The sequence below is a fragment of the Hemiscyllium ocellatum genome, chromosome 5, assembly GCF_020745735.1.
Source record: "Hemiscyllium ocellatum isolate sHemOce1 chromosome 5, sHemOce1.pat.X.cur, whole genome shotgun sequence".
Classification (NCBI taxonomy): domain Eukaryota; kingdom Metazoa; phylum Chordata; class Chondrichthyes; order Orectolobiformes; family Hemiscylliidae; genus Hemiscyllium; species Hemiscyllium ocellatum.
The window spans coordinates 89811658-89835795 of NC_083405.1; the positions used below are offsets into that span (position 1 = coordinate 89811658).

General features: G+C 41.1%; 1 protein-coding gene across 5 annotated transcripts in view; it reads left to right on the forward strand.

Annotated features, from left to right (window-relative positions):
- Positions 1-474: 474 nt before the first annotated feature.
- Positions 475-24138, forward strand: part of LOC132815781 (signal transducing adapter molecule 1-like) — a 73664-nt gene continuing 50000 nt past the window's right edge. For 2 of the 5 annotated variants that reach the window (XR_009644704.1, XM_060824973.1), the window contains exons 1-2: positions 523-1024; positions 23770-23854. Coding sequence is in view for 4 of the 5 variants with exons in the window: in XM_060824973.1 (XP_060680956.1) it covers positions 985-1024; positions 23770-23854 (125 nt within the window). In the remaining variant the exon portion in view is untranslated. The other 3 variants (XM_060824974.1, XM_060824975.1, XM_060824976.1) reach the window with 3 other exon arrangements.

Sequence of the window (24138 nt, forward strand, 5' to 3'; positions counted from 1 at the left end):
GATGCTGCCTGACCTGCTGTGCTTTTCCAGCGCCACATTCTTGACTTTCTCCTGTAAAATAAAACGCCATGCATCAAATTTAATGCTAGAATTCAACATTTGTAATGTCAATTGTAAGAGATAAAAACGGAGCAAGAGACGATCCCTTTCTTATTGATCATCGCCAATACCGTCTACCGAATGCTGAAGGCACTGTGACCAGTTTGTTTTACTTATCAGAACAATCCTGCGGGACAGTGCCATTTACTTTCACCGTAATCATCGTGTTTTGTTCTTCTACAGGGTGTGGTATTTATATAAAAGGCATTGCTTTATATTATTTTAATGCGTTTGTTAAGTGAGCAATCTTGGGCACCATGTATGATTTTTGCCATTCAGCTGGAATGGACCCGCTGTCCATTATTGCACGACAGGTGGAGAAAGACAGCAGTATCTACGTTTACCGCTGGAGGCTTTGAGATGCGTCGCAGGGTTACATTAGCAGTTCGCCGGATTGGAAATGCAGTAAAAGGAGGTGGTGAGGCATGAGTGTTGACAATAAAATGCAAGTGGAATTGGTCACATTCAGTTTTTTTTGCTCTTAAAAATACCAACCTAATATTGCATTTCTTTTTTTTTGTGCTTCTGTGCTGCTAGCTCCGTGATTTACTACTCATCTCTTCGGTATTCCGCTGCAGACGCCCGTGATTTCCCTGCATGCTGCGTTTGCCTGTAAGACAGAGCGGCTCTCAGTCAGGCTGACACGTCCAGGAGCGAAGCTGCAAAGGAGAGAGGGACGCAGCCGGCTCGTGCCGGGCATAGAACGCGGCCCGGAGGGGGGAAGCGCGCCTGCGCGCGTCGTGAGGGCCGAAGGTGCCGTTGAAGGTGTCTCCGGGCTCGGGTGTGGGCGCGAGCCCGGGCACCGAGGTGACACAGGGACGGGGGGGAGTGCGAAGCCGTTCCAACCGACACCAGGCAGGCAGCAGGAAGGCACAGGCTGCGGAGATGCCGCTGTTTACCGCCAATCCATTCGATCAGGATGTCGGTGAGTCCTCTCGCGGGGTCGAAATTGTAATTTGCGAATTGCTGGCCTGTGGGCTCAGTGTTTGTTTGGAAGTTGACAATATGAGGCTCCGGTGTTTTCCGGACTTTCTCCCGGAGAAGGACCCGGGCAGGGTTCGCAGACGTGGGCCTTTTGTTTGCGGGAGGACGGGGTGAGAATTCGGGCACTTGTGCGATGTATTGGTCAAGTTTTGTTTTCATTCAGCGTCGCAAATCATACTTTGAGGGGCAAAGAACGCCGAACCCCAGATTAAAATGCTTCATTTAAGTTCATTTAATTTTGCTTTAAATGCATAATTTGAAAGCGTCGGTTAAATTTGAAGCGTAAATCGCAAATGTCCAATTGAAATGTCGGTCTTAAAATCACAGCATGCTTCAGGTCCCTTGTTGGAGGAGCGTGTAAACAATGCAGAGCAGACAAGGTTGAACTGAAAATAAAACATTGAATTTAAAAAGTGCATGGAGTATTTGCAAATGATATTTTAATATTGGTTGGGGTATGTTAAATTATGCTTTGTATAAATTTGTAAGGAGTTTGAAAAACTACAGATCGTGTAGTGCCTGCTGCCTTAATTTTACTAATACTTGTCGTGACAAATTTTGCAATTACTCCCCTCCCCCTCCTGGGAGGTAATGGAAACAAGAGCTGAACCCCACTGAGCCAAATCATACAGTGGATTGAATTATATGATTGAGGCAGATCCTTTTGAAGGTGGTTAATCCTGTCTAAATAACAGCATGTGCATTTTTCCTACATTTGTGCTGATGAGAAGCAACAATTTTCATTTTTTTAAATTTCAGGAGAAACTAGTTGGAAAAATTATGAAACCGTTATTGTTTAAAAACAATTGAAACAGACTTGTTCCAGTTTATCTAAACAGAAGCATACTGGAGATAGGTTGACATCTGTAGAGAATATATAAGTATGTATGCAGTCTTTCTTGGAACTAGAAAAATTATAAATGAACACAGTACAGAAAGGGATAGAATAAAGGGTTGAATAATTCCCCTCTGTGGAAAAAACTGTCTGTTAGGTCCCTTCTAAATCTTCCCTTCTCACCTTAAATCTATGCACTGTCACTTTGGACTCCCCTACAGTGTCATTTTGGATTCCCCTACCCTGGTGGAGAGAACCACTTTTATCTATGCCCCTCATGATTTTACAAACCTCTTGTAAGATCACCCCTCAGCCTCCAGTGCTTCAGTGGAAAAAATCCTAACTTATCTCCTCTTAACCCAAACTCTCTGGTTAACATCCTTTTAAATCTTTTCTCCACCCTTTCTGGTTTAATAACATCCTTCTATAGCAGAATTGTGTGCAGTATTCCAATGCCGTATCAATGTCGTGAACAGTGGCAACATGATGTCCCAACTTCTTTACTCTGTGCTCTGACCAACGAAGGCAAGTGTGCCAAACATCGCCTTTACCAGCCTGTTTACTTCTGTCACTACTTTCAAGGAATTATATTCCTGCACCCCTAGGTTTCGCTGTTTGGCAACTTTCCCCAGAACCCTTCCATTAACTATGGAAGTCTCACCCTGGTTTGTCTTCTCAAAATGCAATACCCTGTACCTTGCATTTATCTATATTAAACTCAATCTGCCACTCCTTGGCCCAACTTATTAAGAGCTTATTGTACTCTTGGATAACCATCTTCGCTGTTCACTGTACCACCAATTTTGGTGTCATCCATATGACTTATTTTATTGTTGCACTGCTGTTTGTGGAATCTTGCTGTGTGCAATTTGGCTCTATTTTAAGAATGGTATGAGAATGAAACCAGGAATTTTAGACCTATTAAAACCTATCTGGAATATGCCACTCCTCCCCTTGCATTTGCTTTACCATTTTAGATTGTGCTTTTTTTTCTATCAGAGAAACAAAACAGATGCTTTTTGTCTGTCTTCACTGAAGAAATTACTAAAACTGTCCCAGAAATAATGGAGAATCTAGCGACTAGTAAATACAAATGAAAATAGTACCAGAGAATTTAATGGGATTTAAAGTAGACTTGAACCTGATGATCTGCATACCAGTATGTTGAATAAGGTAGTGATGGGGATGATGGATGTGTTAATGGTTATCCTTCAAAATTCTATAAACTCTGGAATGTTTCCTGTGGATTTGAAAACAGTAAATGTAACCTCACTATTTAAGAAAAGGTGGAGGGAGAAAACAGAACTCCAGACCTGTCAGCCTGACATCAGTTGTAGAGAAAATCCTAGAATTTATAATAAAAGATGTGATGACAGAATGTTTAGGAAATAATGGTAGGAAGATTGGATAGAGTCAACATGGATTTACAGAAGGTCAACACATGCTTAACAAATCTATTATAGCTTTGAGGGATTGTGTTTGCTATGTTCTCAATCTTGACATATTCAGTGCCTGAGCATTAGGTTAGTTTCATTACTCTGAGTTCTGAAGTTCCTTATCTTAGGCCTAAATGGCTTGCCCAATCTTCTGGCACCTATGCTGTTATATCCTTGAAGAAGCTTGAAAGTCTCTTTGAGATGACCTCTCATGCTTCTAAACTCTATCGAAAACAGGCCTAGGCTCCTCAATCCCTCCTCATAGGACAGTCTGCTTTCCCAGGAATGAGTCTGGCGAATTTTAACTGATGTAAGGTAGCTAAAATTGTACGCAATACGTCAGGTGCTGACGCGCCAAGGTTCAAAATGTGGAATGTTTATTTCTGTACTATTAGCCTACCATCTGTCAAATAGAACTTTGTAGAGTCTATTATGAAGGAGAGAATGACTGAACAGCTTAAAGTTTCAGCTGATCAGAAGGATTCAACATGGGATTTGTAAAAGATAGTTCATACCTGACAAGTCTGTTTGAATTTTTTGAAGATGCGATAGAGGTAGTGGACAGCGGAAGCAATGTCTTTGCATGTTCCATGTGAACTTCCAGAAATCATTTGAAAAAGTCCTTCATAAGTTCCTAGTGCGTGTTAAAATTCATTGAATTGAAGATAAGTCATGGGCCTAGTTGGAGAATTGACAGAGTCATGGGGGAAGTAAGAGTAGGGATAGTGAGCAGGTATTCAAATTGGGACATGCTTCTATGTTGGTGCCCTGAATTATTCACGATTTGGAGATGCTGGTATTGGACTGGGGTGTACAAAGTTAAAAATCGCACAACACCAGGTTGTAGTCCAACAGGTTTAATTGGAAGCACACTAGCTTTCGGAGCGACGCTTCTTCATCAGGTGGTAGTGGAGGGCTCGATCGTAACACAGAATTTATAGCAAAAATTTAAGTGTTACGATCGGGCCCTCCACTATCACCTGATGAAGGAACGTCGCTCCGAAAACTAGTGTGCTTCCAATTAAACCTGTTGGACTATAACCTGGTGTTGTGTGATTTTTAACTGAATTATTCACTACCTTTATCAATGACTTCGTTAAAAATCACACAACATCAGGTTATAGTCCAACAGGTTTATTTGGCAGCACTAGCTTTCGGAGCAAAGCACTAAGTTTGCTTCAAGAGGTGGTGGTGGAGCATAAGATCATAAGACACAATTTATAGCAAAATATGATGTAACTGCAATTATATATTGAAAAAGACCTGGATTGTTTAAGTCTCTCATCTTTTAGAATGAACGTGTTGGTTTCATTCCTTTCATATGTAAATCGCAGAACTTTTTGAAGTTACATTCTCAAGTGAACTTTAATAATTGGTGTCATGTCGACCCAGATAATGCATTGAAGGTGTGAGGTGGCCTGTGTGTGACTGTCCGTGGCACAGACAGATCAGACCAATTCTAATCTAAAAAATGGATTTACAGAACCTTAGATGGATTCATGTCATTTTTGAGCAAAATAAAATGTCATTCTGCAAGTAAAAATTTACCTCACAAACTTGTGTGTGTGCGCGCGCGCACGTGGGTATGTGTGTGGGTGGGGGTTATGAGTGTCTGTGAGAGAGTGTGTAAATGGGTATAAGGCTTTGAGAGGGTGCGTGTGAGTGTGGGAGTGTATGTGTGAGCATATGAGAGAGAGCTTGTGTATGAGAGGGGGTCTGTAGGAGTGTATGTGTGTATTTGTCTCTGTAGTGTAGTGGGGTCACCTGCAGTGTGACATGAACCCAAGGTCCTGGTTGAGGCTATCCCCATGGGTGCTGAACTTGGCTATCAGCCTCAGCTTGGCCACTTTGCGTTGTTGCCTGTTCTGAAGTCTGCCTTGGAGGATAGTCACGAGAAGGTCCGAGGTCGAATGTCCCGCACCGCTAAAGTGCTCTCCGATTGGGAGGGAACACTCCTTTCTGTTGATTGTTGTGTGGTATCTGTTCATCTGTTGTAGCCTCTGCTCAGTCTCGCCAATGTGCCATGCCTCAGGGCATCCTTGTCTGCAGCATATGAGATAGACAATGTTGGCTGAGTTGCATGAGTACCTGCCACATACACGGTGGGAGGAGTCCCCACGTAATGGTGATATCCATGTCGACACTCTGACACGTCTTGCAGTATCTACTGTGACAAGGTTTTATGGTGTTGTCCTGGAAGTCTGGCAGTTTGCTACGAACCATGATCAGTTTGAGATTTGATGGTTGTTTTAAAGGCGAGAAGTGGAGATGTGGGGAAGGTCTTGGCCAGGTGCTTATCCTCATTGATAATGTGTTGTAGGCCGCAAAGAACATGGCGTAGTTTTTTGGCTCCTGGGAAGTACTGACAATGAAAGGTACCCTGTCGGTTGGAGCTTGTATCTGTCTCCTGAGGAGGTCATTACGGTTTCTCACTGTGGCACATCAGAATTGGCGGTCGATTGAGTTGAGCATCGTACCCTGTGCTTATGAGGGCATCCTGGAGTACCTCCGGGTGCTCGTTACGTTCCTTCTCATCTGAACAGATCCTGTGTATGTGTAGGGCTTGTCCATAGGGGATGGCTATTTTAATATGTTGCAGATGGAAGCTGGAGAAGTGTAGCATTGTGAGGTTATCTGCGAGTTTGTGATAGAGTGAGGTGCTGAGGTGCCCATCCTTGATGGAGATGCATGTGCCCAAGAATGAGACAGATACTAGAGAATAGTCCCATGGTGAGTTTGATGGTGGGATGAAACTCGTTGATATCATTGTAGCTTTTTCAGTGACTCCTCGCCATGTGCCCAGAAGAAGAAAATGACGTCAATGTACCTGGTATATGGTGTTGGTTGTAGGTCCTGTGTAGAGAAGAGGTCTTGTTCAAACTTGTGCATGAACATGTCAGCATATTGGGGTACAAATCTGGTCCTCATGGCTGTTCCTTGTGTCTGAATGAAGAACTGGTTGTCAAAGGTGAAGACATTCTGGTCGAGGATAAAGCAGATGAGTTGTAGGACGGTGCTCGGAGATTGACAGTTGTTGGTGTTGAGTACTGAGGCTATTGCCGCAATGCCGTAATTGTGGGGGATGCTGGTGTAGAGTGCTAAAATGTCCATTGTGACGAGGAATGTTCCTAGTTCAACTGGTCCGTGGGTGCTGGGTTTCTGTTGCAACAACAGATTTCTTACAGAAGTTGGGGATCCCCTATACAATTGGTTTCAAGATGCCTTTGACATAGCCAGAGGTTCTCTCACAGGGTCCCACTGTCTGATACAATGGGACGTCCTGGTGTGTTGGCTTTATGTATCTTCGGAAGGCAGTAGAAGTCGCCTACACGAGAATTACGTGGGATGAGGATGCGTAGGGAACTCTGAAGGACTGAATCCAAAGTCCTGATCAATGTGTTTAGTTCACGGGTGTGCTCTTTGGAGAAAGAGTTGTATGTAATTCTAAGGCCTCAAGGGATGAAATGATATGGGGAGAAAGCAAGGAAAAGCTACAGAGTGATCAGTGATGATCATATTGAATGGCAGAGCTGGCTCGAAGATTTGAGTGGCCTATTCCTGCTCCTATTTTCTACATTTCTCAGTAAAGATTAAACATAGGCAACTAAGGTCATATTTCCTGCAATTTAGCAGGTCCAGCAAGGACATTTTGATTTAGGTTTTCAAGATATTCAGGGGAGCAATTGGGATAGATAGAGAGAAAGTCTTTTGGGGTGTTTATAATTGAGGGCAAAGTTAAGAAGTTATAACCAGGACTTTCAGGAGTGAAATTGGGAAACACTTCCACAGGCAAAGTTTGATAGAAGTTTGGAGCTCTCTTCCAGAAATGACAATTGATGCCATTATCAGTTGCTAAATTAAAAAATTGAGATTTTTTTTTATTTGCTCTTTTGTATCACAGGATATGGAGCAAAGGTGAATGTTTGGATGATATGGAGTTAGGTCATAAATCAATCACCATCACGTTGAATGATGGAATATGCTCAAGGAGCTAAAGAGCCTGGTCCTGTTCCAATAAATGTCAAATATTTTACACAAAGGTTTACACTTTGAGGTGTGGCATGTTTGGTTTCGGTGGACCTTTTGAAGAAGCTGTAGAATCGTGGGAAAGGTCCCTGCTTGTAATACCGTCGGATTGTTAATAAATGTTCGAGTGGAGATTGGCCTCTGTCATCTGGAAAGTTTGCCCTGTTGCTTTTGAGTTATGGACTTTGGGGGCTAGCATCATCTTGACCAAATTGTTACCTTGGACATTAGTGCAAACTTCAGAGACAGTGAAGCTCTGCAACCTCTGTGATTTTCTGTTCCCTAATTTTTTTTTGTTTCTGTAGTAATGTTTAAGTACTGTTTGCAAATGAGAAACTGAAAACCAGAATTGTTAAAAGACATGTCTTGATCTCCATACTCTGCTGCTAATCAAGTTTTGAAATATAACCACTTTTGTAGGGAGCTGTAGTCAGACTGCATTCAGTAGGATCATTTAAAACACAGTTAGATAAATAGTTTAATAATTTGATTTGTTTTAGGACAAATGTAGAAAAGCTTGGAAATACTAAGTAGTTCTGACAGTACCTTTGCAGAGAGAAACAGAGTCCCATACTCTGACTTGTAACAGGCATCGAAATCATACCCTGTATATTCTTATTGAAAGCTGTTGTATTCTAGAGTCTCGCTAGAGCAATCATCATTAGGTCATAGATTAGAATGGTGCTGGAAAAGCACAGCAGGTCAGGCAGCATCCGAAGAGCAGGAAAATTGACGTTTCGGGCACGAGTCCTTCGTCAGGAATAGATGAATTGATTTCCTGCTCCTCGGATGCTGCCTGACCTGCTGTGCTTTTCCAGCACCACTCTAATCTAGATTCTGGTTTTTAGCATCTGCAGTCCTTGTTCTTACCTTCTTGATCGTTAGGTCATGCCCAGTCATTAACAATAAGTTGTGCTCAGTTTTCATAATAAATTTAAAAATCACACAACACCAGGTTATAGTCCAGTAGGTTTATTTGGAGGCACTAGCTTTCGATGCGCTGCTTCTTCAAGTGGACAGCCATCTGATGAAGGGCTTTTACCCGCAATGTCAATTTTCCTTCTCCTTGGATGCTGCCTGACCTGCTGTGCTTTTCCAGCACCACTCTAATCTAGATTCTGGTTTTTAGCATCTGCAGTCCTTGTTCTTACCTTCTTGATCGTTAGGTCATGCCCAGTCATTAACAATAAGTTGTGCTCAGTTTTCATAATAAATTTAAAAATCACACAACACCAGGTTATAGTCCAGTAGGTTTATTTGGAGGCACTAGCTTTCGATGCGCTGCTTCTTCAAGTGGACAGCCATCTGATGAAGGGCTTTTACCCGCAATGTCAATTTTCCTTCTCCTTGGATGCTGCCTGACCTGCTGCGCTTTTCTAGCGCCACATTCTTGACCCATATTCTTCTGAACGTTTCCTCTCCATGTACCTGTCCAAACATCATTTAAATGTAATTGTACCTGCGTATACCACTTTGGCTGGTGGCTCATTCCAAATATGCACCATGCTCTGTTTGAAAATGTTGTCACTCAAGTCCCTTTTAAATCTTTTCCCCTCTCATCTTAAACCTATGCTGTCTAGTTTTGAACTCCCCTGGAGAAAGGACCTTGGTTATTCACCTTATCTCTGTCCCTTATAGATTTTATAAACATCAACAGGGTCACCCTTCAACCTCCTATGTCCAGGGTAAAAACAATCCCAGCCTATGCAGCCTTTCCTATAACTCAAACCTTACAGTCTTGGTTACATCCTTGTACATCCTTTTTTGTACACTTTTCAATTTAATAACATCCTTCCTATAGCAGGGTGACCAGAATTGTACTTTGCGAGTCAAATATAATTGGATTGTCAATTTCCATGATGAATGCTTCTAACCCTTTTTGAGATGCATTGACCTTTTAAGATTGTCTCTTTCCTTGAGTCATAATATGTTTTTAACAATGTTTAAATTGTTTGAACCTGTGTTGATGGTCCTCTTGACATTCATATGGAACTTCGTTGTGCCCTGGAATTCAGAGTATATATCAGTGATTTTGGGAGTGGGGACCAAATGTAATTTTTCTAAGTTTGTAGGTGTGTTAAAAGAAAGATGTAAACTAGTTTTAAGTATTTGGCCAGACTTTGAGAGTGGGAAAGAACATGACTGATGGTCTCTAATGTCAGAAAATATAAGAATGTTTGATTTGTTGGAGGAACAGGTATGTAAAGTATTTCTTTCATAATTGAGAAAGTATAGATGTTTAAATACATCAGGGTGTCCTTGTCAACAAAAGACTAACATGCAGGTGCAGTAAGTTATTAGGAAGGCTAATAGTATGTTCGCCTTTATCACAAGAGTATTTGAAACCAAAGACTGTGTCTGGAGTTGTATTGTGTGTGGTTTTCGTCCCCTTACCATAGGAAGGACATTATTATTGTACAGGGAGTGCAAAGAATATTCATCAGGATGTGGGACCATCCTGTGCTGAAAGACTCAGATTTCCCAATCTGTGTTCTCTAGAATTTCAAAGAATCAGAGGTAATCTTGTCAAAATCAACAAAATAATTATAATAGTTTGCATAGATGCAAGTAAGATTGTCTTCCCAGTTGAGAGTCCAGATCCAGAAGAGAGAATTCTGAAATAAAGGGAAACTCTTTAGGATTACTTTTACTTTGAGAATGGAGTTTCTTTGGAATTCTCTACCCAAGAGCGATATGGAAGCTCAGTAATTGGGTATGTTTAAAATAAAGATTCACAGACATTTTAAAAATCCAAATGACCTAAAGGGATAACTGGGGCAAACGTATTGATTAACTATGATCATATGAATGGCGTATCAGACTTAATGGGATAAATGGCTTATTCTGGCTCCTGTGTCCCTATGAGCTAATGTTTTGAATCTGTGACCCTTCATTAGAACTAGGCTCCTTTCGGTTCAGAGAAAGGGTCACCGGACCTGAGAAGTTAACTTTGACTTTTCTCTACGGATACTGCCAGACTTGCTGAGTTGTTCCAGTATTTTCTGTTTTTGTTTCAAGTTTAGAGATGTTTGGCTTTTGAGTAGATGTAAAAAGGGATGGAAGGCCTCTGATTTATTTGCTTTCAGATAGCAGTTTATTCAAGATCTTGCTAATGTGAAGTGAGAACATCAGAAGTCTGGATAGGCCATTCAGCTCCTCAAGCCTACCCCATCATTCAATAAGTTCATGGCTAATCTGTCCCAGCCTTCAACTTCACTTTCATGACAGTTCATTATAGCCCTCAACTCGTTGAGATTTCAAAATCCATTTACCTTGTCTTTATATAATTTGTCATGTGGCTCCACAACTGAGGTGGAGAATTCCAGATTCACTCTATCTTTTCGGAGAAGAATTTCCATCTTCTCCGATTTTCCTCTTTCTTTCCCCTGGTGTGAAGTTCCCCTACATGTGGAATCACCTTCTCAACATTTACCTTGTTAAGCCCTCTTAGAGTTTTCTATGTACCACCAAGCTCACCTCTCATTCTTCTAAACTCTAATCAATAAAACCCTAACCTGCTTAGCCATTCTTGATAAATCATCCCTGGAATCAGCCTAGTGAATTTCTTTTAAATAGCCTCTGATGTCAGTATATCATTTCTTAAATCCAGGGACCAAACTGTACAGAGTATTCCAGATGTGGCCTTAATAAAACCCTGTACAATTTTAACATGACATGCCCAATTTTAAACTCTAAACCCCTAGCTATAAAAACTAAAATTCCATTTGCCACCTTAATTATTTTCTGCACTTGCATGCTAACATTTTGTTGTTTTTTTTGCACAAGAACACCTGATCCTTCTGAAACTGGGTTTAGTATTGTTACCAAATGTAACCTGGCAAAATGTAATCAGCACCTATTCTTAAGTTGGTGTCATATGTTTATTAAAAGCTCTACAGCTTAATGGATTGTTTTCATTAACACAGGGAAAGCTTTCACGGTATAAGGAAAGGATAACCGAAAACATCCTTTGAATTGAAACTTCTGAGCCAGTTTATTCTGAAAGTCAGCTGCTTATGGAAAAATAGTGCTGACTTTAAAAATTGACTTATTGAAAGCACAATACAGTTCTGCGGAAAGAATTAATTGTAATCAAAGCAGATCTGTACTGTCAACAAATATTAAAGCTGAGCCAAACAGTTAGTCGTGGCCTTACATTCATCTCTGCTTAATAGTTTACCCATTTCCAGTGATGACAGATTAGCTCTTAATGTAATGTTAGGTTGTAGTAACAGTTTGTTTATAACCTTGTGTGACACTGGGCTGATTGTTCATTACTTGTTGGCAAATGATGATTGTTAGGTGCAAAATTTATTCCTTTAGAAATATTTCAGCTATTGCTTGCCGAAGCTATTGGATAAATCTTTCTTTCTCTTCACTACCCACGTTGCAATTGACAGATCATCCTCTTGATTGACATTGATATTTCTCTGAACTCTGAGTCTCCTTCTTCTGATAATTTGCCCAACTAAAGCTCTTCTGCTTCATTAAAGGATTGGAAAATTCTGGAAGCCAACTCAACTCTGCTAGTTTCTGTACACTTCCTTGCAACCGGTTGTGGTGACATTAGCAGATCTTTGAGCTGACTCTGGTAACAGGACAAGGTGATAAAGCTGTTTTGAAAAAAACAAAACATGCAAGATCTTGAGCTGTATAAACAGAAGCTTGAAGTATAACAGCAAGGCAGTTACTGTACCCAGTATATGTATTATATACTGGTTAGGCCTCAGCTGGATCTTGTTCAATTTTGGGAACTGTGCTTTAAGGATAGACCTTGGAGGTGGTGGAGAGAAAGTTTATATGATTTTTTAGGAATATCAGTTATGTGGAAAGATGTACTCTATTTAGTGTTACAGAGTTATGATCTGAAATGCAGTCTCCAGCAGACAAGATAGGGGAGTAGGATTAATGACTAGTCCTTTCAAACCAGCACAATTATGGTGGCCAAAAGTGCTTCCTCTGTGCTGTGTGATTCTAATATTTTGAGGTATTTCATAAAAATGAGGAGAGACAAGCAGGACGTGCTCAATATTTTTGAAGAGGGTTGTGAATGGAGAACAACATATTTCTTGGCCTCTTGTTGAGATTTTATTGGGGCTACCTTTTGCCTTTCAGGGGCACTTTTTACATACTCAGTAGTACATTAGGCTATGCACGACACAGCAATAAAACCCTCTCTTTGTATACTTCAGAGTATTTGGGCTCTCAGATGCAGAATTAGTGCACTTAATACATTATGCTCACTAAACATCAACATTCCATTCAACTTAAAGTCACAACACAAGGAAAGCATTAATTTCCTAGGCACTGCAATACTTAAATTGGCACTTGACAAGAGGCATAGGTTAGCAACACAAGTTATTTTGGAAAAGAAACTGACACACACTTGTATACAAAAAGCTATCACCCTAAACATACATTATGCAAATTGATGAGGTCACAGTTAATGTGTTTCCATTGTATATGTACAAAACTAAAACACTTTAACCAGACAGTTGGCTGCTTATCTGACTTCAATCCTAGGTTTAAATGACTTGATACTGTTGTAATTATAATAGCTTCCAATGCATTTTCCACATGCAGTGGCTCTTGAACAGATGCAGCCTTGAATTAGAGATTCCACATTCATTTGCAAGGAATTCATTCCTCCATTGTTTCACATTTTCTGCCGTTAGTGTTCCCTATCTGTAGCCTCTTTCTTCCATTCGCCTTCCCCTTACAGTCTTGATGACTTGACAGTGTTAAAGGCCATTCTGCTGACCAAGCAAGCAGTAGTTAGAACTCCGACCAGTACATTCTATTAAGAAAACATTACATCAATGATTTTATATTTTTGAAACACAAAATTGGACATTGTGAAGAAACAGGAGTAACTAAGATGATGAACTTCTAAATAATCGACCAGCTATTTACAAAACCTGGAAGATGGCCTTAGTGGAGAGATGATATCATCTGATGATTCATATTCTGTCCATGTAGAATTTGGGAAAATGCATGGAGAGCTGGAATTCTCAATCTTAGACTTGACTACAATCTGTAGTGGTTATTCGGCAGCCACTACAGTGGTTACCTCCAAATTAGGAATGAAGCCAGATACAGAGGAACCTCAACTATCCAAACAACACGGGCAGGGAGTATTTTGCCGGATAATCGAACATTTGGATAATAGATGCCGGATAATTGAAGTTCGTCTATATTAAAGAAGGGGAGAGGGAAAAGAAGTTTGAGATGAAATGCAATGGATTGAGTCATTGACCTGGGGGAAAGATGTAGTGTAACTGATTAATATTCATATGAAGTAAATAAAATAGCTTACATATTGGGAAATGTTGTAGTATCACATGACCAACAGAGTAATAATGATTCTCTTTTACAATCATGACAGAAGCAAAGTTGAGAGCTGTGTGGAACTAATGTTTATGATTGTTGACCCTGCAACATCTATTCTCTCTTTTGGGCCCAGTTGTATTATAGACACTGTGCTGTTGGAGAAAGTTGCTTCTGGCCTCAGAATCCTACTCCCACTAAACTTGACCACAACTTCCCCTGTTAGCTTATATTGTGAACAGTTAACTCTCCGTTCTTATAGATTAGATTAGATTACTTAGTGTGGAAACAGGCCATTCGGCCCAACAAGTCCATACCGACCCTCTGAAGAGCAACCCAACCAGACCCACTCCCCTACACTTATCCCTTCACCTAACACTATGGGCAATTTAGCATGGCCAGTTCACCTAACCTGCACATTTTTGGACTGTGGGAGGAAACCGGAGTACCCGAAGGAAACCCATGCAGACATTGGGAGAATGTGCAATCTCCACACAGAGAATTGCCTGAAGCAGGAATTGAACCCAGGTCTCTGGCGCTGTGAGGCAGCAGTGCTAACCACTGTGCCATCGTGCCACCCACAAGGTTCTGGTTTTGTCCTACTCACTTTTAATTCCATCACCGTCATCACCTATTAAGAGAAAAAACAACTCTTGAACTCACCATCCTTACAAGCTACTGCTTCCATCTACAAGCTCCCTCTCATTGAAGTCTATAAAATTCCACCAGAACTAGACTGGGTAGATGCATAACAAATGCTCCAGCTGGCAGGGGAGTCCAAAATCAGGGGTAGATGATTTAGAACTGAGATAAGAAATTTCTTGATTCGTGGATTGGTGAGTCTGTTGAAGCCAAAAGGATATAGCACTTTGGGCTAAAAACATGGCATTTTTTTGGACGGGGGTGGGGGAAGGGTTGGGGGTGGGGCGGAGAGAGAGAGAGAGAGACGGACCTGTGGAAGCAGGAATTAGCTATTGAATTGGATGGTCAACCATGATCATAATAAATTGCAGAACAGGCTTGAATGGCCTTCTTCTTCTCTTGTTTTCTGTTTCAAGCCTATAGAAATTAGTGCAGACACTCCGGGGATGTGAGCTTATACACTATCTGTTTCAGTCATGAATCATGTATGTGATACTCAGATTGCATAAGTTATTTTGCAGTTATATGCCCATGTGGAATCTTTTCGTGCACACAGATAATAGCTGACAGTTACAGGATTGATATTAGCAAGTGCTCGTTGAGTCGTGTTATTAATTAATTTTGCTAGAAAAGAGGAAAAAGTGATACTGCAAAACCTAAGAATTGCAATCACAGTCTGACTAGGCAGAACATGTTGTGAAAAATGTGTGACACTTGATCCAAATAGGAATAGGTAGTTTGTGTTATGGAGTGATTAAGGAACTTCACATCGGAACTATCATCAGAAAAGTGTGTAAGAAATAAGTAATTTATCACGGAAAAATAACATTTCATTTTGCAACCTGAAACATTTGTTCTTTATAGATGTTTGAATAGATTTATGTTGTGAAGAAAAATGTTGCACAGGATTACCGCATTATTTGTATTTAGTGAGAAGGATTTTCAGCTTAAGTTTACTGATTAGACTAAATGGTTGTGAGGTGGGTTCAATTGTATGGAAAATAGTGGAAGAAGTTAAAGGAGGAGTGTGCTCAGCAGAGGTTATTGAAGTTTCCACAACAAGTAAAAGGACAGGGAGTATGGTAAGGGTCAGGAATCTTACTTCAGGCACAGACATAAAGGAACAACTGTGAGAAGGAGGCAGTCAGTAAGAACGGTATGTACTATCAACAAACACATTGAGTTAGACCCTCTGAGAAAAAGAACAGGAAGTGATTTCACCACAGGAAATAACATCACCATCACCATCACCAACCCAAAGAAACCCAAACATGTAAATAGAAAGCAGGAATTTTCAGCGTTGCTTCGCCTGAGGCCCACTGAAGAGGTTACCTAGTGGGGTGATGAAACGTCTGGAAATGAACCTTCCAGCTCAGCGAGCAAACCTACATCCAGTAAGCAGCGTATGTACTTACAAAACAGGATAAGTAAGTTCATAGCGCAGATTGAAATTGGCAGGTACAATGTTGGCTGAGACAAAGACATGGCTGCAAGGGGATGAGACTGTGAACTCAACATCCACGGAAACACATCCTACTGAAAGGACAGGGCAGAAAGGGTGGGATTGCCTTAGTAAGAAATGCAGTAAAATACTGTTAAATGCTATTAAATCACTAGCAAGATTTGATATGAAGTCAGAAGGCTAAAGGTTTGTGCGGGGAGAGTTGAGGAGCTACAAAGGAAAAAACGACGATGATGAGAGTTGTGCATAGGCCTTCTAGCAGGAGTCAGGACATGGGGAAGGAAATAAGTCGAGGAAAATCAGGTTGGTAGTAGTATCATGAAAAAGGAATTTGTGGAAAGTCTGAGATGGTTTATTTTTTGGAGCAGCTTGTGACACAGCCCACTGGGAACAGGCATTCTAGATTTGATGATGTGTAATGAGGCCAGTTTGACTAGGGAGCTTAAAGTGAAGCAAACCTGAGGGGATAGTGACCATAATTCACACTGCAGTTTCAGAAGGGGAAGATTGAATCAGATGTAACAGTACTATGATTGAGGAAAGGTAACAACAAAAACAGCAGGGATGAGCTGGCCAGAGTTGATTGGAAGGGGAATTTAACAGGGGTGTTGGTGGAACAGCAATGGGAGGAGTTTTTGAAGACACAACAGAAATTCATCCCAAGGAAGAAGAAACATGCCAAGAGGAGGATGAGGCAGCCATGACTGACAAGGGAGGTCAGGGACAGCATAAAAGCAAAAGGCGAAGCATATAATGTGGTGAAGATTAGTGGGAAATTAGAATATCGGGAAGCCTTTTTAAAAAATCAGCACAAGATAACTTTTGAAAAAAGCAATCAGGGGCAGAAGATGAAATATGAAAGTAAGCTAGCTCATAATTTGAAAGAACATAGCTTTAGTTATTTTAAATAAATTTGCAAAGGGAGAGGCAAGGGCAGACATTTTAATTGCTGGAAAATGAAGCTGGAGAGGTAGTAATGGTGAACAAAGAAATAGCGGATGTACTGAATAGCTACTTCACATCAATTTTCACAGAAGAAAACATCAGAAACATACCAGAACTTTGAGAGTCGGGGTACAGAGGAGAGTGTGGTGGCCATCGGAAAGAAGATGATACTGGGAAATTGAAAGATCTGAAGGTGGATAAGTCTCCCAGTCGAGATGGGCTACATCCAAGAGTTCTGAAGAAGATAGCTGTGGAGACATTGAAGGTGATCTTTCAAGAATCACTGGAGTCGGGGAGGTTCCCAGCGGAGTGCAAACTGGCTAATGTAACACTCCTGTTTTAAGAAGGGAGTGAGGGTGAGGATGGGAAATTATAGGCTGGTGAGCCTGATCTCGGTCTTAAGTAAGATTTTAGAGTCCATTGTTAACAATGAGATAATTGAATATATGCAAATGCGTGGTAAGAGGGTGAGTCAAGTTAGCACAGCCTCATTATAGGAAGGTCATGCTTGACAAATCTGTTGAATTCTTTGAGGATGTACCATGTAAGTTAGGTAAAGGAGACAGGAGATGTGATCTATTTGGATTTCCAGAAGGCTTTTTGTGAGATGCCACACAGGAGGCTGCTGAATAAGATAACAGCCTATGGTGTCAGGGCAAACTACTGGCATGGATAAAGGATTGATTGACAGAGGGCGGAGCGTAGGGATAAAGTGGTCTTTTTCAGAATGGCAACCAGTAACTAGTGGAGTTCATGTGTTGGGACTACAACTATTCAAGTTATACATTAATAATCTGGGAAAGGAACAGAGGATATTGCTGCAAGTTTGCAGATGTCACAAAGATAGTTGAAGGGACAGATCGTATTGATGAAGCAGGGAGGCTGGAGAAGGACTTAGACATGCTAGATGAGTGGAATAAGTGGCAGATGGAATACAGTGTGGGAAAGTGAGAGGTTTTTTATTTTGGTAGGAAGTATAGAGGCATAGCCTATTTTCTAAACTTGGAGAGCATTTAGAAATCAGAAGAATAAAAGCAATTAGGGAGTCCTAGTTCTGGATTTTGTTAAGGTCAACATTCAAGTTCAGTGGCAGTTTGGGAGGCAAAGAAGGGCTAGAATACAAGAGCATAGATGTCATGCTGAGACTGTATAAGGCTTTGGTCAGACCACACTTGGAACACTGAGCAGTTCTGGGCTCTGTACCTGAGGAAGATATGGTGGTGTTGGAGAAGGTCCAGAGCAGGCTTAGACAAATGTCCTGGGGAAGGAGGGGGGACACTTGCAGAATACTGAGATGCTTGGATAGATGTTTCCAATAAAAGAAGAGACTAGGACTTGAGGGCACAGTCTGAGTGAAGGGATGAGCCTTTAGAACTGGGATGAGGAAGATCTTCTTTAACCAGAAGGTGGTGAATCTGAGGAACGCATTGCTGCAGAAGGCTGTGGAGGCCAAGTCATTTAGTGTATTTAAGACAAAGATGGATAGGACCTTGATTGGTAACAACAGGATCATGGGTTACAGGGAGAAGGCAGGAGAATGGGATTGAGAATAATATATCAGCCATAATTGAATGGGAGAGCAGACTCGATGGGCCGAATTGCCTAATTTAAATCCTGTATCTTATGGCCTTATGATAAGGCCATTCAACTATCAATCCTGCACTGACCCTCCAAATTGTTTCCCCTCCATCCCTGTGTTTACCATAGCTAATTCACCTAGTCTGCCTATCCCAAAACACTGGGCTAATTTAGCATGGCCAATCCACCTAATCTACACATCTTTAAACTGTGGGAGGAAACTGGAGTACCCAGAGAAAACCCACACAGGCACCGGATGAATGTGCAAACTCCACACAGGCAGTCATGTAAAGCTGGAATCTAACCCAGGTCCCTGGCGCTGTGAGACAGCATGGTAACCACAGCCACTGTGCTGCCCTTTTCATCTAAGAGATTATTGGAAAAATTAAGGCTAGTTATTACGAGCTATAATGTAAATGGAAAGTTTGCTTTAAGTAAATGCACCAGTTATTAAAAGTGAACCATTTTATGAGCTGTTATTGTTTATAGTAGACATTTGAAAATGTCAGTGTTAAAAGTACTTTGGCATATGTGATTAAATATTTTGTGATTAAAGAGGCATAAAATGTTTCAGTTAACAAATTTGACTAGAAACAGAATTATTGCAGAGCAATAAGCAAATTGATGTCTAAATCTTAGTCCAAAGATACTTAAACTTCCTTTTGGAGATTTACGTACTTTTCATAATAATAGAATTCTGCTGTGCGAGAAGTAGCTGTGATTCATCCTTTTAATGTGTACATGTTGAAGTGTGTACAAAATCGATTCCACAATTTGCATGGAAATCCATTTAGCTGCTGCAGTTTATGTTGGGAGCAGTACTAATCATTGTAACTTAAAAGCTCTCTACTTTCAAAAGTGGAACCATCACTAAATCTATATTTGTAACAACTGTAAGAAAACAAAGAATTATGAATGCTCAAGATCTGAAGCAAATAGAAATTGCTGGAGCTACTCATCATCAGGTCTCGTAGCATCTATGGTAAGAAAGAAGATTTACCATTTTGGGGGAGTTGGGTGGCTTAGTGGTGGTTGGTAGTCATATAAGCGGGAAGAGAGATATACCATAGGGGTAGGTAAACAAGGAGAGAAGATAGCATAGAATTGTTAGAAATAGGTACCTCAGCCTAAGGGATTTTGGACATGTTCCAGACCAGAGATGTTTGGTTCAAATGGTGAAATGGGAATTTGATACTGAGAAAGCTTAAGCTGTCATATAATGAATCAAGGAAGAGGCTGTCAAATTCTCAAAACTGGGAATTAAACCTACAGCTAAGTCAAACTCTATATGGGATAGTGAAAGTAATTCCCTGGTGTTTGAGAGTGGTCCAGGCTGATGAAATTTAACATGAGCAGATGCGAGGTCCTTCACTTTGGAAAAAAGAATATAGGCATGGACTATTTCCTAAACGGTGAGAAAATTCATGAAGCCAAAGTGCAAAGGGATCTGGGAGTGCTAGAAAGGATTCTCTAAAGGTTAACTTGCAGCTTGAGTCCATGATTAAGAAAGCAAATGTAATGTTGTCATTTATTGCAAGAGGGTTGGAACATAAAAGCAGCAATGTGCTTCTGAGACTTTTTAAAGCTCTAGTTAGGCCCCATTTGGAATATTGTGTCCAATCTTGGGCCCCACACATCAGGAAGGGCATAGAGTCATAGAGATGTAAAGCATGGAAACAGACCCTTCGGTCCAACCCATCCATGTCGACCAGGTATCCCAACCCAATCTAGTCCCACCTGTCAGCACCCGGTCCATATCCCTCCAAACCCTTCCTATTCATATACCCATCCAAATGCCTCTTAAATGTTGCAGTTGTATCAGCCTCCACCACATTCTCTGGCACCTCATTCCATACACGTACCACCCTCTGCATGAAAAAGTTGCCCCTCAGGTCTCTTTTATATCTTTCCCCCCTCACCCTAAACCTATGCCCTCTAGTTCTGGACTCCCCCACTCCAGGGAAGAGACTTTGTCTATTTATCCTATCCATGCCCCTCATAATTTTGTAAAGCTCTATAAGGTCACCCCTCAGCCTCTGACGCTCCAGGGAAAACAGCCCCAGCCTGTTCAGCCTCTCCCAGAAGCTCAAATCCTCCAACCGTGGCAACATCCTTGTAAATCTTTTCTGAACCCTTTCAAGTTTCACAACATCTTTCCAATAGGAAGGAGACCAGAATTGCATGCAATATTCCAACAGTGGCCTAACCAATGTCCTGTACAACCGCAACATGACCTCCCAACTCCTGTACTCAATACTCTGACCAATAAAGGAAAGCATACCAAATGCCTTCTTCACTATCCTATCTACCTGCAACTCCACTTTCAAGGAGCTATGAACGTGCACTCCAAGGTCTCTTTGTTCAGCAACACTCCGTAGGACCTTACCATTAAGTGTATAAGTCCTGCTAAGATTTGCTTTCCCAAAATGCATCACCTCGCATTTATCAGAATTAAACTCCATCTGCCACCTCTCAGCCCATTGGCCCATCTGGTCCAGATACTGTTGTAATTTGAGGTAACCCTCTTCGCTGTCCATGACACCTCCAATTTTGGTGTCATCTGCAAACTTACTAACTGCACCTCTTATGCTCACATCCAAGTCATTTACGTAAATGACAAAAAGTAGAGGACCCAGTACCGATCTTTGTGGCACTCCACTGGTCAAAGGCCTCCAGTCTGAGAAACAATCCTCCACCACCACCACCTTCTGTCTTCTACCTTTGAGCCAGTTCTATATCCAAATGGCTGGTTCTCCTTGTATTCCATGAGACCTAACCTTGCTAATCAGTCTCCCATGGGGAACCTTGTCGAACGCCTTACTGAAGTCCATGTAGATCACATCTACTGCTCTGCCCTCATCAATCTTCCTTGTTACTTCATCAAAAAACTCAATTAAGTTTGTGAGGCATAATTTCCCACGCACAAAGCCATGTTGACTATCCCTAATCAGCCCTTTCCTTTCCAAATACATGTACATTCTGTCCCTCAGGATTCCCTCCAACAACTTGCCCACCACCGAGGTCAGGACTTACCGAACATACTGGCACGGGAATGTGTCCAGCGGAAATTCACATGGATGATCCTTGGAATGTAGGCCTAACATAGAATGAACAGCTGAGGATCCTGGGATTGTATTCATTTGAGTTTAGAAGGTTGAGCGGAGATCTAATAGAAACTTACCAGATAATGCATGGTTCAGAAAGGGTGGATGCTGGGAAGTTGTTTCTGTTAGGCGGGGAAACTAGGACCAATGGGCACAACCTTAAAGTTAGAGGAGGTCAATTTAGAACAGAAATTAGGAGACGTTTCTTCAGCCAGAAAGTGCTGGGCCTGTGGATTTCATTGCCACGGAACGCAGTGGAGGCCAGGACCTTAAATGTCTTCAAGGCAGAGATTGATAATATTTCAATCTTGCAAGGAATGTAGGGCTTTGGGGAGGGTGCCGGTAAGTGGAGTTGAAATGCCCATCAGTCATGATTAAATGGCAGAGTGGACTTGATGGGCTGAATGGCCTTACTTCCACTTCTATCTTATGGTCTTATAATTGAATGCTTTTGGGATTAATACGATTGTAATTTTACTGTATATTTTGAAATCTTTAAACATGTGAAATATGTAAATTGTTTGATTTATTCTAATTTTTTTTATTTTGCCATATAAACTTCTGTTTTATTGTCAAAGCCACATTTTCAGTATTTTGTTTATATTTCCATGAGAGGCCACTTCAGTAAAAACCAAAAGAAAAGCAAAATATGATCAATCAACCTAGATTTCAGTCTGGGGTTTGACTTGTCTACTAATAACATAGCTAGGATCATAATCAAATTCCTTTACTGCCAGTACATTTTTATATATTTCCATAACAACTTAATATATTACTGAATTATGCTGTCACTGAAATGTTCCTGAAAACTGTTTTCAGTGCCACCTGTTGACTTGTAGGATTAAAATGTACCTAAGAGAGCTTTTTAAGAATTCCACCCCCAATAAGCATTTCGCACTTTGTCTATCCCACTTAATATTGGGAAAGTTGGAATCCCCTACTATAACTACCTTATATTTTCACATTTTACTGAGATTTGAAAATATCACCTCCATACTGCAGTAATTGACTATGTGATCAATGGAGTCACACCACTGCCCCTTTATCTCTCTCTCTCTCTCTCTCTCTTTCACATATTTCCTCCTCCCCATCTATCTGAAGGTTTTATACCATAGAATATTGAGCTGCCAGTCTTAATCTTTCAACCATGTCACCATGATAGCAATGATGTCATATTCCCATGTGTTAATCAACACTTTCCACTACTCATCTGCTTTTCATGCAAGACTTTTTGCATTCAAATAAATGCCATCCATGTTCTCTTGTGCATTGTTTTTCCTTCTAAACCTGTCCATGCATCACTTTCTACTGTAGCTGTACTACACATCCCAACGCGATGTATCGCAAATTGGTGAAGCTACATGCTGGCATTGTCATACTTTATACACAATATTCTAGCCATCGCCATCATTGAACAGAACCTGCAGAAAAGACCCAGCAGCAGTGATATATTAGTGATATCACAGTTGGGAATGATTTGGCCTGTGAGTCCTGAATGCAGACTCTGACCCATATCAAGTGTCAGTCGAGCAGAGGCAGGGAAACTGCCTGCTCATTATAACCTCCTCCCCGCCACCACCAAATTCCCCTCCAAGCCACTCATCTTCCTCTCTTGGAAAGATATCATCCATTCCATCACTTGCTGGGACAAAATGCTTAAATTTCTTCACCAGCACTACAGCAAATGGACAGCAGCAGTTCAAGAATGTAGCTCATCTCCACTTCAGCAGGCAGCTAGGAATGAGCAATAAATGTTCGTCCAACCAATGATGTCCTCATCCTGTGTAAGTTGTACCTCATTGGTTCACATGGCTCAAATTGTTATTTTTATGTTGAGTTTTATATATGTAAGCTGCCATTGTTATTAAATGAGGTTCTAGAAATAACAATAATGTGCTCAAATATATTCAGATTGTCCGGCACTGTGGTTCAGTGGTTAGCACTGCTGCCTCACAGCGCTGGGGACCTGCGTTCTGGTCCACACTCTGGTGACTGTGCAAACTCTACATAAACATTCTCCCTGTGCCTGTGCGGGTTTCTGCTCTTGTTTCCTCCCACAGTCCAAATATGTGTAGGTTAGGTAGATTGGCCATGCTAAATTGCCTGCATTGTCTAGGGATATTTAGGTTAGGTGTGTTAGCCATGGGAAAATGCAGGGTTACAGAGAAAGGGGAATGGGTCTGGGTGGGATGCTCCTTGGAGAATTAATGTGAACTAGTTGGACTGAATGGCCTGTTTCTGCACTGTGGGGATTCTATGGAGATTGTGTTTTCGGTGTATGTGACCACTTGTATCAAAGTACAATTTTGTTTGTTTTTAAAAATTTAACAGAGAAAGCAACCAGTGAGATGAACACTGCAGAAGACTGGGGCCTCATCCTAGATATCTGTGACAAAGTGGGACAGTCTCGTACTGGGTGAGCATATTCTTGTTTTTCTTGAGTACCACTAAATTCTGCAGAATTTGCATCTACCCCGCAGAGAGAGAAAATTCATGAGTAGCTGTGTAAATGGAGCATTCATCATCCGTTTCTAAATTAAGCAGTGCCATGTCAAAGTGAGAGTTTGTGTAAAAGTTGAGTATAACCAAGTATAGTTCCGCAGTGCGGTTCAGTTAAACTTTTTTTTTCCCGAGTGTTTTTGATCTGGAACGTACAGCTTGAAAAGGATAGAGGAGTATGAGAAGATGATTTCATTGGAC